This window comes from Xylocopa sonorina, chromosome 9 (genome assembly GCF_050948175.1).
Source record: "Xylocopa sonorina isolate GNS202 chromosome 9, iyXylSono1_principal, whole genome shotgun sequence".
Lineage (NCBI taxonomy): Eukaryota > Metazoa > Arthropoda > Insecta > Hymenoptera > Apidae > Xylocopa > Xylocopa sonorina.
Genome location: NC_135201.1, coordinates 10,153,922 through 10,174,080, shown reverse-complemented (window position 1 = coordinate 10,174,080; position 20,159 = coordinate 10,153,922). Strand labels below are relative to the sequence as shown.

The 20,159-nt window shown below is 31.6% G+C and overlaps 2 protein-coding genes across 2 annotated transcripts; both read right to left on the bottom strand.

Moving 5' to 3' along the window:
- Positions 1-96: 96 nt before the first annotated feature.
- On the bottom strand, positions 97-13,967 carry LOC143427523 (uncharacterized). The gene is made up of 16 exons (XM_076901737.1): positions 13,711-13,967; positions 12,455-12,638; positions 12,111-12,345; positions 11,726-11,965; positions 11,459-11,625; positions 11,001-11,372; positions 9,556-9,817; positions 9,099-9,342; positions 8,710-9,019; positions 8,550-8,619; positions 8,175-8,462; positions 7,777-8,091; positions 7,406-7,699; positions 3,561-3,812; positions 3,215-3,448; positions 97-3,133 (listed from the first exon to the last, which is right to left on the bottom strand). Exons 2-16 carry the CDS (start codon positions 12,618-12,620, stop codon positions 691-693), a joined length of 5,892 nt encoding a protein of 1,963 aa, XP_076757852.1. The 5' UTR covers positions 12,621-12,638; positions 13,711-13,967; the 3' UTR covers positions 97-690.
- Positions 13,968-17,167: 3,200 nt separating this feature from the next.
- Positions 17,168-19,041, bottom strand: Sccro3 (defective in cullin neddylation 1 domain containing SCCRO3). The gene is made up of 4 exons (XM_076900360.1): positions 18,915-19,041; positions 18,388-18,551; positions 17,918-18,225; positions 17,168-17,848 (listed from the first exon to the last, which is right to left on the bottom strand). The coding sequence occupies exons 2-4, from the start codon at positions 18,467-18,469 to the stop codon at positions 17,249-17,251; spliced, it is 990 nt and encodes a 329-aa protein (XP_076756475.1). The 5' UTR covers positions 18,470-18,551; positions 18,915-19,041; the 3' UTR covers positions 17,168-17,248.
- Between the last annotated feature and the right edge of the window lie 1,118 nt (positions 19,042-20,159).

Here is a 20,159-nt window from a genome sequence, read left to right as displayed (position 1 = left end):
AATATTCCTTTGTACGATAATATTTTACAGAAAAAAATTATTTTTAATTTTGTACAATAAGTAATTTTATAATGTTTTATAATACAAAAACAAAGATAAATTAAAAGAATTTCGTCTTTTTATTTCATGACGTCTTTTACATATTGACATTACATTACGAAAGTACAATATAATGCTGAGATATTAGAGATCTTAGATATAACTGCTGTGGTTCTCTAGAAGTATCATATCAGATTTCTTAAAGATATTATCTACTGAATGCTATAATGTACATCACTTACTGTAATGAATTTACTTACAGCATTTTAGAGATGGAATCGCAACATGAACAATCATGTAAAGGCCTTAATAATGTTTCAGAATTAAATATAACAATTTATTATGTCGTACTTCATTTAACCATCCACTGTTTTGTTAAATTTTTAATCCCACGAAATTATTGACTACTAATAATAAGTAATGAATCAGTAATGTCTGTTCAAATCAACTTTTTGAACACTGTTATAATATTGTAAATATATAGAATAAATCATCTACATTGTTTCATAGATATTAGATAACAATCTCAGTTTGATGCATACTGATAATTGTAAATAATTCTGGTGTAGAGAATCTTACATTTAAAAAGCATTCACAAAGAAAAGTTACTATCAGTATTCACTTTTAAAATATCAAAGACATCTAATGATGTCATTTGTGCTTTGATTTCTTCTTCTTCTTTGCTTGTTTGTTCCTGCTCTTTGACTTTTTTGATTTCTTTTTATGTTTCTCTTCGTCGCTACTTGTTTCTGACGAGTCTGAATAAGAATCCGAGTCGGAACTGCTATCCTTTTTCGCGGATTTCTTTTTCTTATGCTTTTTGTGTTTCTTCTTCTTCTTCTTATGCGACTCGTCTGTGCTTTCGGAATCGGTTGTTGAACTATCCGAGCTACTCGACGAGTCTTCAGTGCTGGTAGACTTCGATCGCTTTTTAAGCGATTTTATATCCATCTCCTTCTCTATATCTGGCTCGTCGAGTTTCAGCTTTTTAGCAGGCAATGGCATCACTTTACCGTCCTCGCCATCCGATTCTGAATCCGAAGCACTATAATCAGGTTCAAAACTTGCTTCGTCGAGCATACTGCGTTTACGATCAGACACAAGCCTTGGATTTTTCCTCTGCTTCTTTATAGATTCTGCAACCGGAGGTTCAGGATTCTCGTAATTTATTTTAGTTTCGTTATTCTCAGGTTTATCTTTCAAACCGATATTTTCTTTGTGCTTCTGTTTCTTCTCTAAGCTCTTATCCTTGTCCTTTTTATGTTTCTTCTCCTTCCGTTTCTTGTGTTCCTTAGATTTACTTCTACTTCGATGCTCCTTCTTCCTTTTCTTATCTTCTTTCGTTTTCTTATCCCTACGCCTATCATCTTCGTCGTCTCTACCTTTCAAAAGATTTATCTTCGAAATCTCGTTTCTTTTAAACGTGCACGAGGGTGTTCTTCCTCGTCTCTCCCTGTCTCTATCCTTTTCTCTGTCTTTGTCTATCCTTTCTGTCTTCGAATCGTTACGTGCCGACCTGAAGTCTCCTCTAGTATCAACTCTTGGATCTCTTTCTGTTCTCATGTCGTGTCGTTCATTCCTGAACTCGTTCCTTTCCTTCGAGCGATCACCTCGATCTTTGTTATCTCGTTTTCTATCGTCAATGAATACCTTACGTTCGTTTCCTGGCATTGGTAACGATGAATCAACGCGTCTATCTAACAGTGGAGAAATTCTCTTATCTCTGTTGCTTCTAGGAGATCGACTTCTAGATTGATTTTCGCCTTTCGGTTCGCGTCTATCTAAGAAGCTTTTAAGGGGACTGATTTTCCTTTCCTTGTTCTCATCCACCTTTTCACCTAACCGTTCCTTGGCGGAAAGTCTTGTAGGCGAATAAGTCTCTGGGACAGGTTTGAATTTTGTTCGATCTAATTTCGCTTTCTTCACTGGCTCTGTAATCTCAACATTTCTTTCATTTCTCCCTACATTTATCGTGACGTTCACGCTCTTTCTCGGTTCCCTATTGGGTTCAGCTTCAAGTACTTTAGGCTCTGGATTCTGATACAGTATTTTCCTGCTTTCGCTTATCTTCTTAATTTCAATGGGTCTGATGGCATTAATGGCTTTTTGGAAAATTGCGTTTTCTGCTCTTTTTAACACTTCAGACGTGACCACTTTCGTGGATTTCGGTTCATCCATTTGCACTTTTTCTATGGGAGATTCGCATATATCATCTGTTTTTTCTGTGGTGTCGTCTCTCTCCCATTTTGAAAGTTCAGGCAATGGAGCTAAAAATTCATCCTTCTTTGGGGATTTTTCCTCCAATAAAGCAGTTTTATCCTCTGTTTCATTTTCCGAAAGTAGAGAATACTTTTCTGTAATTACAGTATTTATTTCTGCATCATCCAGTCCACTATAAAGACTATCAATGGGTTTGATATCGGATTTTAACTCTGGAATTGGCTTAAAATTAGGATTAGGGGGATTCGTCCCAAATTCTGTGTGATCAATTCTTTCTGGACTAGTTTCACGAAATTCTGGTGGTTCTGGATTCATTGCTAAAGACTTATCTTCAAATTCTTCTTTAATGGATTCTTCGATAGTATTTTCAGTGGGAATGCAAACTATTCTTGTGTCTATATTTTCTTCCTCGTTGCCAGCTTTTATAACATCAGTTTTTGCAGGCGACATGCTTTCCTGTGTATTCCCCGTTATCAATTCTTCGTGTTCAGCTGATTTGATCGGTTCATCTTTCATAGTCTCCTTTTGTCCTGATTTCTTTTCTTTTTTCTTTTTCTTTTTCTTTTCCTTCTCGTCGTCTTTCTTCTTCTTCTTCTCCTTAATCTTCTTTTCCTTCTTCTTCTCCTCATTCTTTTCTTCGTGATCTTTCTCTTTTTTCTTTATACGTTCAGGTGACATGTCTTTCGCATCCGTTCTGGATTTCTGCGAGTAAGGCGTTGGACTCTTCCTGTTCTTCTTTCTTTCCATAGAGCGTCTTTCGTAACGTTCATGTCGATCTCTGTCTTTTTCAGACTCATAATCTCGATCGCGTCTATCCTTTTCACGAGAACGATTCTTGTCATCTTGTCTATGACGATCTCTTTCATCCCTATAACTGAAATAGTAAGACTGGTTTTATCATTTTAAAATTACTTACTAATTGTACATATCATATACATATTAAAAAGGTACACACCGGTCTTTATCGTAATCTTTTTTATCTAAATGTCTATCATCCTCTCGTCGATCTCTAGTGTGTCTGTCGTCTCGTTCCTTCTCCTTTTCCCTTCTATCACGATCATCCTTTTCCCGTACCCTGTCATCGTGGTCTCTGGGTAATCCTGGCCTCTCGCGATCTTCCCGATCTCTGTTCAAAATCCTTCTGTCTCTTTCGTCCCTTTCACGTAAACGATCATCACGTTCACGTCCTCTGAATAAGGAAAAACAAAGTTACTTATGTGTTCATTGGCGTACAATTGCATGCTCTCATTGGTATAATCAAAATGTTTAATTATTTTTATATTGAAACAGCCTTTTTTTACCTATCTTCTCTTAATGGTACTCTATCTCGTTCTTCAATAGTATCATGATCTTTAAGAGGATGCTCGCGATCTTCTTGGTCTCTTAATAAACGTCGATCACGATCGTCACGTGTAGACCTTTCAGAAAGTTCCACACCCGGTGGTGAAAGATCATAGTATCCCTCTGTTCCAGGAGGCGCGACATCATCGAATCTTTTGTGAGGCACATCTCGTACAGGACTACCGAAACGTTGACTAGATGGTCCTGGATATCTGTTGACAAAAAATCCACAAAAGATGTTTATATTCCTGTCGAATAACTAAGAAAAGCCAATTTAAGCTATACATATCAATCATAAAAGATCAATGCTATAATAATCTTTCTCGGTTTACAAATGATTAAAATTTGAAATAAAACTAAAATTTGTTACACATTTAACTTGTATCCTACATAGATATTTAGGTTCTATGTTGTTACAATTTTTATTCAGAGATTTATATATACTTTCTGATAAAGATACATATATAAAAGTATATTACTGCTGTTTAATTATATGTACGTCCATTAGTGTTAGTGCAAAAAATTACAATTAAGTTATCTAAATATTGTTACTTATTAAAGAAAAGAATGTTACCATTTCTTTTGAGAAACTGCTATGAAAATTTGAAATCATATGTAATGTAACAGTTACATTAAAGCTGAAAGGATGAATGGATAAAATTATCCTATTGTCAAATATATTTATTATCTAATATGTCATAAAAACGAAAAGTAAATAAATCAACATTTATAACTTCAAATACATTATAAGCGCAAAACTTACATAATGCCTGCGCTCATTTAGACGTTAATATTGTATAAATTTACTTACCAAAAAAATGCTATTAGAATCATAAATATTGTTACATTAGTAAACATAATACAATATATTTTTTATACTTTAATCAACTTTTACTCCAAGTATTGAAAATAGGCAAAAGAAAACTTTTTTTTTCTATGTTACAAATGTTGATTTGGCCCTGAATTCACCTGATTCAGAAACCATGCAGTCAATCAGCTGGGTAGCTTCCACAATCTCCAAGCTGGTCCTTGCCATATACACTTTTCCTGGCTTCTGTCTTCTTCTTTCACTTTTTTTTTTTTTGGTATTTGTATATTTCATAACGTAATATCATTATGTACATACAAATAATATATCATATGCATGCAAATGACAAAATCAATCATTCAACATAAGAATATAAACGAATGAAAGAAAAAAAAAGAAAAAAAAAAGAAAAAAAGAAAAAGAGGAAATCAACAAAAATATCTGTTATTCTCATATAAAAATGTTTCGTTGCATCGCGAATACAAAATTACATTTTCTTTGAAAATAATGCTGCTGTAATGATCGTGAAAGGAAAACGTAACATTCAGAGTTACAAAATTGAAAGTACTTATGTTTCTACAAAGGAAAGCAGAGCTCAGTGCTTACATTAAGTACCAAAGTATAAGGATAACTAACTTGTACTATTATGAACCTATTCCGGACAAAGTGACTTTTAACAGTATGCTTCGCGCATGTAATACAGTTACACTGCTGGTTCATAAAAATTTGAACCTTACGACTAGCATCATAAATTTATAGAAATGTTGATACAAATATTTTAATATTGTATTAACTTTTTTCCTGATTTTCAATGCAAGACAGTAATGTCTATTCGCACTCATTCCATTGCTATTAACACAGTACAGTTTAATAATTCTTTTACTTAGTCTTCTCTTATAAATTGTCTCCTAAATGTTTTAAAGTTAATATAGTATTTACAATAGTTAACTGTATATCTGTTATATTATAAAAAAAAAAGGTAGCATCTTTATATTTTTAATACTGCTATATATATTAATATCATTGAATTATAAAAAAGATATAAACTATGCATGTACGATTAATCGATCATATGAGTATTCTTTTAATTATGCAAATGAAAATTTGTTTACTCTATCGTAAATAATACAATACTGTGTCTAACAGATATCAGTTTTCTAAATCATATTGTTGCAAACTGACACATTCATGTTGCATGATTTAATAATAAGCACAAAATTTATTATCGAAGAACATGTAATTAGAAAGGATCATTGGATCTTCTTCTTAGTTTCGTTTATTGAACCATAACAATTATAAAAATCTTATTCATAAAATATTTCATGAAGTATATTTACAATACAAGTAACTATGAAAAAGTAAATATTTAGATCCTTTCAATTAAATGTTTTTCAATTTACATGAAAACCCTAATTTGTGAAATCATAAAAAAAATCATATATCATTTAAAAATATATAATTCTTGAGGATCTCACGTTAACTGCGTAGATCCCTTTAGTAATTGTCTGGTATTCAACTTAGCAACCGATATGTATGAGAAATTCAAATTTCTTTATAATTAATGGAAACATTTAAAGCCCATATCAAATACTACTAAAACATTATATACAGTTTCGTATAGATATAAAAATATTCATTTGTGTAAAGAAAAAAGTTCTATTCATTAGGAAGTCCAATGAAATCTCACTTGTTCGCTATTGAAAGCTTATTATTAATAATGGAAATTATCGTATTTAAGTTTTGTTGTTTGATAGAGACTCGAATTATCTTCAGAAATATTATCTAAATATTTCCATGAGAATTGTTCGTAGTACGCACAATATTTTCCAATAAAAATACAGCAAAAGAATACAACAGAAAATACACATGTACATGTGTATGACACACGCATTCGTTTACACACTTTCCTATTAACTTTATATATCGATTATATAAGTTAAATCATTGTTTAGGAAAGCAATGACATGCATTTTCTCCTTACTACATCTTAATCGACTCATTGCGTTTTCAATTAGATTTTTAGTATTAAGGCTTAAAATGTAACTTATGTACTTTCTTCTATACTTATGAAAGAAATTTGTTTGTGTTTCGTTAACTCAGAATCTGTATCGTAAAAAAACGACTGTTTTCTCGAATCAATAATAAATACAAAATAATCGTTATGTTATCTAGAACCTAATAATTTATTGTCAAACTGATAACTATTCCGATTATTTTACTCTGTTTCATTCCCTCGGTGCCCATAGTAAATAGCAATAAAATATTATTATTACTATTATCGTTATCGTCTTAATCATTATTAAATAATTAAATGTTTGATTGAGAGAAATGCAGGTGAATGAAACTAAATAAGTCTTTTTTAGCTAAGTACAGTTACGATAGAAAATAAAAAACTCTTTACAATTTGACATTATCACTTGTATCTCAATCCATACTCGAAAATCTCACAACACGCTACTATCAACAATATCATTCTTCTGACAACAAAAATTTAACATTATTTGAATAGCTGCATAAATTTGTGCATTTTTACAAAACACACCTTTAATCAATGAAACTTTAATAGAAATCAGTCTGTTTGCTAAAATTAGTTACTTTTTTTTACATCGTACACTAAATCGTATAATACACGTTTTTACCTTAACTTGATTATTCTCTAAAGCTTAAAGATAATCACATTTTTTCTTAAAACTCTCGCGTACTAATATACCAATTTATGCAACTACTTTTGCAAATGCGTGTATGTGTGTGTATGTGCACGCGCGCGCGCAGTTTTCTAAATTTATATGTACATGTATGTTCATACATATACAAATACATATAAATATGGCTTCTAAAAGAACGTATCTGTATACATCTTCTCTAAAAGTTATAAAATTGATTATTTCGCTCTCGTTACATTCACCATAATTCCGGTGCAGTCTTAACCAGGATAAGGTACGGTAGACTGTCTGCTTAGCGTGTACATGAATTAAAGTACTATTGAGGCGGAAATACCTGTTGTAGGAATCATAATAGTCTTTCCTGTCCGTAGGTGGAGGTCCCAGTGACATAAGTGGTGGTGGGTGACTTCCAGGGACTAGATGCGGCAACAAAGGTGGTATATTATGCTGAGCTGGTTGGTTCCTTACTGGATATCTCGGCATTGGTCTATCGCGAGAGGGTAAATCCCTCTCCCGATCTCTGAATTGATAATCATGCGCTGGTGAATCATTGTAGTAACTGTTATATCCATCTCTAGGTTCACGTGATCTTGGCCGATCTCTTTCACGATCTCTTTCCCTTTGAAATCTGCAAAATGTTACACCCACAATCATGATGCAACACGAATTTAACTAAACGTTTGCAGAAAAATGATCGATTTATACCTTGGAGGCGATCTAGCCGGTGATCGATACCTAGGAAGTAATTCCCTATCACGTTCGCGATCGCGTTCACGTTCCCTTTCACGATCACGGTCACGGTCACGGTCACGCTCGCGATCACGATCGCGATCACGTTCCCGTTCCCGATCTCGATCCCGATCCCGTTCACGGTCGCGATCACGATCTCTGTCTCGGTCACGGTCGCGATCTCTTTCTCTATCCCTTTCTCTATCTCTTTCTCTGTCTCTTTCCCTATCTCTGTCCCTATCGCGTGACAAAGATAATCTGGGAGATTGACTGCGTGAATATGATCTAGACCTATAAAAATATAAATTATTTCGTTTAAGTTATGTCAAAGGCATTATAAACAGTGAAACAGTGCAGGATAAAATTGAATTCACCTGCTGATTGAAAAACTTCCACTTCTTGATCTGCGTTTCGGAGTACGACTTCGTGCTCTAAGGGGTAGAGGTGATCTCGAAGACCTTCGTTTGGAAGGAGGACTTCTAGATCGACTCAGACGAGGTGGAAATGGTGATCTACGACCAAATGAACGTGATCTAGATCGACTATAACTACGAGATCTGGATCGTGTTCTACTTCGCCTCCTATGTTTTCCAAGTCTTCTGTCTCGCTCATCCTTTTCTCTAAGCATTCGTTCAAAAGCTTCTAATGGATCATCAATTATACTGAAACATAATATTAATATTATATAGCATGCGAAATCATTTATATACCATACACATAGTTATCTGTGTTGAAATGAATCAACTTACCCAGGTGGATTACCATTATGAATGTTTCTACTTAATCCAGGCGGTGGTGGTTGCAATCCTCTATAACTAACTGAAAAAATGTAATATATTTTTAAATACAAATGTAGGAAAATACAATAGCGTGATAATTATATTCTTTTGCAAATGAAATACTACATACGATGATGTAATCCTCTAATTGGTCTAGGTGGTCCATTATAATTTCGAGGTGGTTGCGACGGTCTGTATCCTTGTTGTTGATAAGGAGGTCTTTCATATCGCGGTGGCCCATAATGGGAGCCTTGTTGATGCGGATACAAAGGTATTCGATGACTTATATATGGATCCGGTAATAAAGGTGGATTATGCGGTGGTACATTAGGTGGAGGTTGATTATAGCTTGGCTGAGGGATGCGATCTTCTCCTGGTGGAAAAGGTAAGAGTGGTGGCTGGTTACCAGAAGAAGGCACATGTAAATGTGGTTCATCAACCTGAAATATTTATATGTACGTGTTACCGATTAATCGAACGTTATTAAGTATACGTGTTAGTTTAGAATATTTTACTTACTGTTGGAGTGCCTGGACGATCTTCAGTTGATCTGCGTATAGTATTATCATAATGTATATTAGGTGGATAATGACCATCATCAGGTGGTAATCCTTGGTAATTTTTTGATGGAGGTGGGTTCATTAAATGTGGCAAAAGTACTCCTTGAGAGTTATAGTCACTGTGCTGTGAATGTCTCGGAGATAAGGATCGTCTACGATTTACTGGTCGCAAGTTCTCCATTCTACGACCACGTTCTCCACTTCTAAAGTATAATAATAACATAAAGTAAAATAACATTATACAATTTGATAGCATAATCCAATGCTTAAATCTAAGGAATTTTATTTGTCCGAATTAATTTATCAAACCATTACAGGCTGCGCATTGGAGTTTACAGTATATATATAATGCTAATATATTACACAGCTGTAGAATTATACTACGAATTAGTAAATCAATCTGAAGATATATTTACCTATCGCGGTGACCATCTCTACTGAAACTTCGTCTACGTTCTCTAGATTGTCTTTCCCCTGGATATTCATTTTCACGTTCCTTTTTTTCGCGATTTGGAGGATCACTTCTTTCCCTATCTCTTTCAGGTGAGCTCCCAATAGCAGGTATTGGGAGTAATGGTTCTGTTCCTGGAGGTGGTGGAACCTCTGTTTCTTCGTCTGTTGTTAACTTTGTTACAGAATCACTTTGCAAATCAGATTCTGATGTTGTTTCAGGAACAGCTATTAAAAATAAATAGTATCTAAAATAGAACCTATTTGTATTCTATACTTCACGTTACTATATGAATAATTAGCGTTCTCAATAATTTTTATATCGATCGTTGTTAAATTCGAATGATAATGTATCTTTATATTTGAGGTTAAGTGAAGCCTACATCAGCTGATTTTAAGTAAATTTGAATACAGCTTAACCACTATAAAATATTGTACTTTTGTGCGATAGTTCAATTTTTTCAAATAACGTGAAACAACTGCAATTTTTTATTATGAAACCAGAAGAACATTAAAATTAAATTAATCGTGCATATTTTTCTTTAATGGCGCTTTTACTCGGTAATTAGATTCGTGAGTAAATAATTTTGTGCGAAAATAATATTAACAATTTTCTCATGCTGTTTAAAAAAATGATATGCTTCCATAGAATGAACCAATGGAAATTATTATTTAAAATATCTTTACAAGTGTAGAGGAGAATATTTTCTTTAAAATAACGTGAATTGTTAATAATATTATTACTACTACACACACAGATTGAAAAAATATGGCTTACATATGGCAAACTTGATTTTTTATCAAAAATATCTTTTTCAGAGCAATATTACATTAGGACTTATTTAGAATCACAATAATCCCAAAGAATTAAAGTTTTAATTTAGCATTATCCAAAAATAACAAATACAAATAGATATTGTTAATAAAAATCATATATTTATTAACATATGAATATTTTTCCCAGCCATTGTAATAGCCCCCCTTTTATACCAAGCTATTTCTATAACTTTGAGGATAGTGATAAGATAAGTCATTAATCCTTATTAATTTACTTTGTACAATCGGAAACATATATATTTTCTAATGAAAGAAATTCAAGCATCTATTGTTTCAAACAAAATATTTGTACGTATGATCATATTCTAATAAAGAGAATTTTAAATATACATTTATAATCATACAGAGTTTACATTTGATGTTAAACTATAATATGTTAATAGATTAAAATAATATTTTGACATGTGATAGAAGATACACATCATGTTTTAATCTCTAGATTATGAAAAGTTTAATATATTTTATTGCAGATTGAAGTAAACTTAAGACAAAATATTAATTATGATTTCACGGACTATCGTTTCATGGATATATAGAAAATACAATAAATCTATATGGATAGAATTATACTCACTTGTCGTCTGTGGTTGAGCAGTTCTGGCTGAAAATTGTTGTTGTTGTGTGGACTCAAAATTTGCTGGCTGTGGTTCTGAATATTCTTGGGAGGGCATATTAGTTGTACTTGAAGGTTGAGCAGATTTACTTTGGTTTGATGTTTGGCTTGTTGCTAGATCAGCTTTTTGCTGTTCTAGTTGTCCTGCAGATTGTCTTTTTATTTGTGCAGGTTGTCTATATGTCTGCCTTTTAGCATATCCAGTCTCATTCTTAAAATTCATTACAGCATTTCGTAAAAAACGATTTGGGATAAGAGTTTCTGGTGAAACATCTTTTTCGTTACAATCTGGACATTCATGTTCTTCAGATTCTAGTAAAAATGTACGAATACCTGTGCAAATGTTTAAAAGGCATATTAAAAGCTGGCATTAAGTTCTAACAAATGCATATGTATATATTGAAAATAAAGAAACATACATTCATCGCAAAATGAATTGCCACAACATGGAATCATTACTGCATCTGTTAAAAGATCTTTGCAAATATTGCACTGCAGATCTTCTGGAATTTCTGGATTTTCTACAGCAGGTTCAGGATCTTGTGAAAATGGTGGACGTTCTTTTTTACCTTCCTTATAAGCCTGACTGTGAATGAAAGAAATATTTATGTTACAGAAATGGAACTAATTAAGCAAATTAAGTACATATATCAGTTTTAATAATCAGAATTTTTATTTCAACTTACTGATCAATAGCTGGCACAGCATATTGACCTGTTGGTGTCATCATAGCACCAGGAACTCTTGGGCCCTCAACTGGAACCATAAAACTTCTAGGAATACCTGTACTTTTCTTAATTTCTATGGGTTCCTGATTTGTCCCAAGTGGGCAATTCTTAATCCAATGTCCAGGTTGATGACACTTATAACAACGATAATTTGCAGGTACATCACCAGTTTGATTAGCTCCACGTATTTTCATATAACTGTAGAAGATACACATCGTGTTTTAATGTATACATAATAATATAAACATTATTGCTTTCAAGGAAAACATAACTTTCAAAACGAAATGTTTATACAAATACATAAAGCATAAAAAAAGTTCTACTTATGTATAAAATTATGTACTTTGATGGATCATAATCTTGTGTAGATTGAGTCATCATCGCTCGAATCTTATCTTCTTCGGAGCCATCGAGCCTTGTGAGATCTACAGCTCTACCTAAATTAGATTCATCTTTTAAGTTACCAAACGAAGGAGCTTCATTTCTGTCCCACGATCGCTTCTGCTGAACTGTTAATGGTACTCTAGCAACGATAAGGCTAGTATTTTTCGCAATCAATGCATTATCATCTGTATAATCTAAAAGTCAATTTTATATTATGAAAACATTGATGTTCACACTGCTGATGTTATAATTACTTTTAAGTAGGTAAATAAAATATATATATAATATTAAATGGTTTTTTGCCTTCTTTAGTTTGTGCATTTGTTATTTGCAGATCGAAATCAGTGTTCTTTCCTATACGTTTTTGGTGAAAAATTGCCTTCTTTAGATCTGCTACAGAAATATGCAATCCATCAAAGGACACTGTATCGTAGTCTAAGGTGGATTTGAATTTGTAGTGTACTGACATTTTTGCTATTTATATATCCTGAAAAAAGAAACAATAAAATATAAAATAATATTCAACTTATATGAAATTTACAAAAAGAAAATATATTTTTTTAATCTTATACATTGATAATATTTCTTAATTTTTATACAATACTTTGAATATTATTTGATCTTTTCTCAGGAGAGGAAGGGGATAGACAATATATTAAATATAAAATTATATTTATATAACAAATAACATGACCTATAAATAATTTAAGAATTAACGTTAGCATACAATACATTTTATACTAATCTGTTTTATATTTCAAAGTAACCAATATAATTGTTTCCTATAGTTCTTTCTTTTTTAATATGAAACATGTAAAGAACATGTATGAAATTCTATAATTATATTAAATATCTTCAATCAGTATTCTACACATCTCATGTATATTATAATTAACATTATTCCATACAATAAAAATAAACAAATTAATATGTAAATTGATTAAAATATACTATTTACAATACTGAACACTGATGCTAAAAATATTAGTGTAATTTATGCTGCTGTTAATTTTCAATTATGCGTTGCTTAACTGAAACTGATAAAAATTATGTTGTCACTAAAACAAAACAATTTCAAAGTGCAAATTAGAATAATAAGTGTAAACAATAAATAAGCAAGTGGTACAGGTCAACTAAAAAATTATTAGGAAATAACTTATCAAAAGTAAGTATTATACGATAATATGATTACCATATATCACTATTGGTATTAGTAGACATAAAAAATATATATTTTGCGCTAAATGTTTGTCAAAAGTAAGGAACGTTCGTACGGAAAATGATTAGAAGACTGCAAAATGTATATATATGTATATATAATGCACGTCGTAAAGCTATTTACATACATACATTAAAAAAACACTAACAATGAGGAGTACGGGTAAATAACGTTCTTTTTATATTATAACAGGTTACTAAAAGTAGAAACAATAAAACGCTCGATATCAGCTAATTAAGAATGTATTAGAGATGGTTGTGAGGTTACGATGCAATGTTATAAGACGAGTAGAAAATTCGTGTAAGGACGAGGATATCGCTTATCCGCTAGAAATACTCACTGCAAAATAAGTAAATTCAAATAACGCAAGCAGTAAATGTATTTTCATCCGGTACATACAAACATGATTCCAAACATTTGGCATATCTCGTCGACGATAATCAGTTTTTCAAGTACTTTTTCAGAAATTCCGACACCGTCAAATATCTAACCTGTACACACACATACGTATTGACTTTGATAAAACCAAAGCATTCTGAACAAAACACTTCAATCACAACCGAAAAACACCAAGTGAGTAATTCAACCATGTATAGTACAGCGATGAAGCAACGAGTTTACATATAGATGGCATAGTTAATGGCGTCTACGTTCTGTCATCCACAATTTCTTGCGTCATTATCATTTATTTTTCACGAGAAACATTAAATAATCTAATGCAATTATTAATCAATATATGCGATATACAATCGATTTAAATCAACAATGAATCGTTAAATATCATAATAATATTTTATTCTGCGAGATAACGTTGGACCAATCATATCGCTGAGGATCTAGGAACACCAGATTCAAACGTTGCAACCAGAATAAAGTTACAAAAATTATTTTTTCCTAAGATATTGATATCAATTAAAATGCAGATATTATCGTTTAAAAAAAATGATAGTTTTTAAGAGAATATTATAGCATGAATATTGTATGAAACGATTTATTATGAAAAATACGTATGATTGATGAAAAGCGAATGTGATCTATTAAAATGTATACATATATTGCATGAATTTTTCATGTACAATAAATATGTATTATCATGTACAAAATAACTTTCGATAGATTATATTTAAAAGAATAATCTTTTGCTTAAGAATAAATTTAGTACAGACATTTCGTGTTTGTTATACAATGTTATTATAAGCTCGAAGAAAATGAATCAGACATAGAATACATGAGTCAATTTACAAAATATATAATTGCGGCTATAAAGTACATATTATGCGTATAAAAATGATCGCATTACTTTACTCGATAGATTATATCTCTTTGTGCTAACAATTTCAAATGTAAGAGCTTCGAATGTTTCAAATAAACTCGACTAAATTCGCTGAAACTTTCCTCTTTATTTATCCTACGCAATTAATTAGAGGATAAACTTCTGTTGAAACATTACGTGGTTCTTTTTTTTTCTAAAAATTGTTTATTTTTGTTATGCGTATTATTGATATCGATTTACAAATGACAGTCTAGATTGTAATGCTATTACGTTTTTATAAAATATAATTTTATAATTCATATCGATACAGAAATTGATATACAATTCTGGAAAAATATTTTTAATACTGCAATTTTTATGTTATAACATTGAATCAATATCAGCAATTACATACAATATTACTCATTCTTAACTTCTTTGGATTACACGAAACAGTTGACACCAAAGCTTCTGGCCCTCGTTAATTCTCCCATTTGTCCCTGTAACTGTTTCTTGTAATCAAATATTAACTTCTCGGATAACACAATGTGTCATGACACGCTTATAAACTGTGTTATTTATAGACCATTGTTACAATTATTTAGACACATTTTTACACCAAAAGAATTAAAACTGTATTATATATATATATATATATGTGTGCGTATATATATATCATAAGTTTTAATGAATGATGAGAGCATGTGACACAAGGATAAAAAATGTAAAATGTATTTCTCACTATTCAAGTATTTATAAAACTATTACTGCAAAATTTTAATATTTATCGTAACAGTAAAATATGTAAATGATTTTACATATCGTGATGCATACACGTTATTAAAATTATGCTTAAAATTTTTATATTATTCATATATTATGTACATAGATAGCTCGCAATAACAATGTCGACATTCTAGCGATGGGTCAATCATATTTAATAATAAAACGTAGTTTTAACACATATCAGACCATGGACATTTGACTGCTGTAAAAGTACGAAAACTTATGCTTATTGACATTATCAGGCTTCTTAAATGCATCATATTCCTTCCCTAATATTTGTATTTTAGTTAAGAAGTGAAAACCAAGCAATTATTATCTGCAGAAAATGTTATTGTTAATATCTATTGCGTTAGGACTCGAGCTCTACTTATATTTATCACTTGATTCTTCGCATTGTATCTGTTTTAATAACAATGCTTCAGCATTGTTCGACCTGATTAAACGTTATCACAATAAAAGTAACATTATATATTCTTTTCAGACTATAACTTCAAGACCTATTGAAACAAAAATTTTTAATAAAGCACACTTCTAATATAAAAGTATATATATAAAGCTACTTTTCGGTAAGTCTGGGTTTAAACATCGATTTATATAAGCCCCTATTAAGTTACAGAAATAAATTAATAATATATATATATATGTATATATATATATGTATCGCTCTGTTAACTTTAACTTTTCAGTGTTTAATTTCCATAATAATTTTTATAATTTTGTAAAATTGATACCACTTTGTATTGACACACAGAGGACCTTTCCTTGCTATTACTTCCTAATTATTATAATTTAGCTTAAATATTCTACTTCTGAGATGTTTTGGAAATGAAAGGATTCTGAATATATCTATAAGCATATTTATGATACATAGAACATATTATCAATGCATTTTTAAAGCAGTACTACACGAGGCTACAAGTCATTTGTAACGATCGAAATTGCAATGTAAATATAAATACATATCACAATTTTTCAAAAATATTAATGAGTCGTACATTTGTTCAGTGATATACATATATATATATTAATTATTATTAATTTTTATAATTTTTTTTAGTATTTTCGAAAGACATGGCACTATGTACATATGTGTAATGAATGTTATTTCATTCGAAATATATTTGTTAATAGATTTTAGTATTTCTCATTTTTGTCATCAATCATGGTCAAGGCTTTTATTATTGGCATTAAAAAACAAAAATAAATAGGAACATAATTTAAATAAATCATCCGTCCTTTTAAAATGATATTATAAACTATGATCACAAATGATCGCAAATGATCAAGTTGTTTTACAATAGTATGTTTACACAATTTTTAACCAAAATTGTATCATATGTTTAAAAATGTATACAAACAGTATACAAATTCTAGTAAGACAATAGACAAATTTTTGAGGTATTTTCATATAATATGATATACTTTCTTGATATACATTTCACGCCCCCCTTTTTTTCTAACAGAGTACTTACAAAAATTTAAGAAATATCACTGTTTTAATAGTTGTACATACTTATAGATAATATATCATAAATTTGAAGTATAGAAATTTTTAGCCCCTAATGTATTCATTAGATATACTTGTAAATTTTGTATTTGCGTCGGAGTGGAAATTGTACGAACGATCATTCTTCAGAAATGGTGATAATTTTTATACCAAGTAATTATTTCTTTTTTAATATTACGTACAAAAAAGAATAAAGAAACAAATACAAAATATTATAAAGCAACTATTTTTTAACCATTTCGGCGTCAAACAATTCCCAATAACTTCATACAAAGGATAAACGTATATGAATAATACCTGTTTAGAACCAAAATTATATAAAAAATATATCGATTAAACTTTATCGATAGAATCATTCTTTATAATATCATCTTTACTGATATTCTGATTCATTTGATCATTTTCATATTCTACAAAATCATCAAACAAACTTGGCCATGCTTCTGCATCATCGTACACGCTAAGATCATCGCCAATACTTTCAGCAAAATTCAAAAACATATTCCATGTATCCTTAGGTATACCTCGAACATGATGACACTCAAGAAATTTAAGCCATCTTGATAGAAGAGGTGGTTCGCGTATTGTAAAAACAAGCTTCCACAGAACGATTGCCATGTCGGCTGGTAATATTCTTTGACCAGAATTTACATCTAAACCAAATCGGAATGTAAATCGATAGAGATCCTTGAATAAGTCACTGCTTACAGTCAGTTCTTGAACAATTTCTGGTAGTCTTGCTTGTATACCACGTATACTGTCTACTTTCATTGTTTTCAAGCCTGTCACAAATTCTTGACGCGTAAATTGGCACATTTGTTTTGCCTTCAATTTCCAAGCAAGAACAAGTACTTTAAACTCATCTGGTGATAATTGTAAATCATTACAAAATCTTTCAATACCGTCGGCTAAGATCACATCTTCGTGCGAATCCTATATACAGAAATATAATATTTTATATGAATAAAAAAAAGAAAAAAGAAAATCTGCTTTAGATTTTACCTTATACTGGTCAAATAAAGCATTTAATTTGCTCTCTGATGGTTCCTTTTGTTGCCTTGATTCAGCGGTTGTACTGAGCCCGGATGATGTTCCAGATCTACCCAGTGGTGATAAACGTGCATAGAATCCCCTTGACGAACGTAAATTACTTTGTACAGTAGGCATAGAACCACAGTTATCAGACCCTACATTGTTGAATGTTGTTAATGTGGTTACTGATTTTCTGTTTCCGTTTAAATGAGTTTCAGGCACTAAAGGCCCAGTTTGTTGGCAAGAATGCAAGAACGAACCTCTCAGTTCCATTGTTTCTAAAATTATAGCAATCACAAACAATGATACGTAGCACCACTAACAAATAAATACATTGATATAAACATAGAGCGTCTATTGCAAAATTCTATCGTAAAAATGGAAAACCTGGAAGTAATCAAAATAAAAATGAAAGCGCAATAGACAAAGACAATGATTACCGTCTTTATAATCGAATGATGAGGATCTTGTGGCAGTGGCTGGTGGAAGAGACACCTTAAAGCACGAAAAACAGTTTCCCATTGATGCTGTCCGTATTTAATGTTAACAACGATTATTCCATGCATCAGTAGTTCAGTCTTACATTGGCAGTCTTGATCAAAAGCTAAATAATCGAGTGTAACAAAACAATACATTCAATTTTTGTATACTAACATAAAACAGACGCATTACAATGTTTATATATCAAACAAACTGTGCATATTTCTCGCACTTTCATTGTACACAATTCAGAATCTTTAAACATTATGTAACAATTAGAAATTATAGCATCGATGCAGAAATTTGTATATTCTTTACATACATAGGTATACAATATAATATATATATGAATATACACAATTAAGCTCCGCTGAAAACAATCTCAGTATTCGATGTACCGTGATACATAGTTTGAAACGTGTAACTCTTCTCTCTAAACAAATTACGTTCGTGTAGAGAAACGATTAGACGTAGAAGAATTTTTTACCTTATTATTAGGGCGGATTTTCGGTCTAGCTGGGTCACGGTAACCCCAGTTAAGACCCCCCGCGAAATCTCTCTCTTTGCCCGCATTCATTAAATTCCCGTTAAGTATATCGCTCTTCAATTAGTCCCAGTTAAAAACGACGAAACACCTCGGTCCCAGCCTGCTCGAACGTCTCCATCGAGTGACATCCAAGTCGAGTTTCTGTCTGACCAAACACCACTGTCATTTGCATCGACGTAACCTCACCAAACTCTACAACAACAGCGTCGTCCCATCCACGAAGCTACTCGACCCTGTAAATTTCTGTCGCATTACGTGCTGGCGAAGTCTGTGCGCGTAAAAACTCAGAAAGAAATGTATATCCCTCGTATACACTTCAAGGCATAATAAAAAATCCCTTCACGATGAAGCAACAACGAAGTCTGTAAATTCAGTACCGATACTCTACGGACTTAATAGTCACTAGTAACATGTACGTGCGGCTGAACTTAAATCTCGCCAGTCCTGTGGGGAAAATTGATCGAAGACAGGATGGCCAACGATTGAAAAAAGACTATTTAACATTTAAGACGTATAACTGGATGTAGTTCTACTCTGCACGAGATCTCACTGTAGACTGACGCTCTTAGTGTTCATCTTTCTACACTTTTCCCCTAGATGGCACTAACTTCGCGGTTGGCGACCTTGGCGAGTCACCAGGACTTTCACGATCCCCTAAATTTCTCTCTATGATGTAAGATTCTGTGGTTCTGGACTTAATCGACTCGTAACATCTTAGATAGGAAACTTTCTGTTACGTTTACTTGGAATATTCATTATGGATTCGATTTTTATTTAGTTAAATAATGAATTGTTTTTATTTTTTATTTCTGTCGCTGTTGCGAAATATTTTTGAATATGTTTACTTTTATGCATGAATATTTCATGGGTAATTGTTATATTTTTCTTAGGTAAAAGAAAGCAGATCATTTTAGTTGTATTGGATATTGTAAAAAGAAATCTACGTTGAATAACGGAGAAAAAATACAGTTATGTTGATATAAAATTGTTTTTAAGAGATCTAGTTTATATATATACATATATACGTACTCTGTTCGTTACTAGATGTAATTTTTTAAATTACGAAAATATTGGGTTTATTACATTTGAATTGTATTTGAGCAGGTTTGCGGTGTGCGATTGAAAATAACTAAAAGTATGATGAAAATTGGATAACTTTCGAGTTTCGAACGTCTGCGATATTTT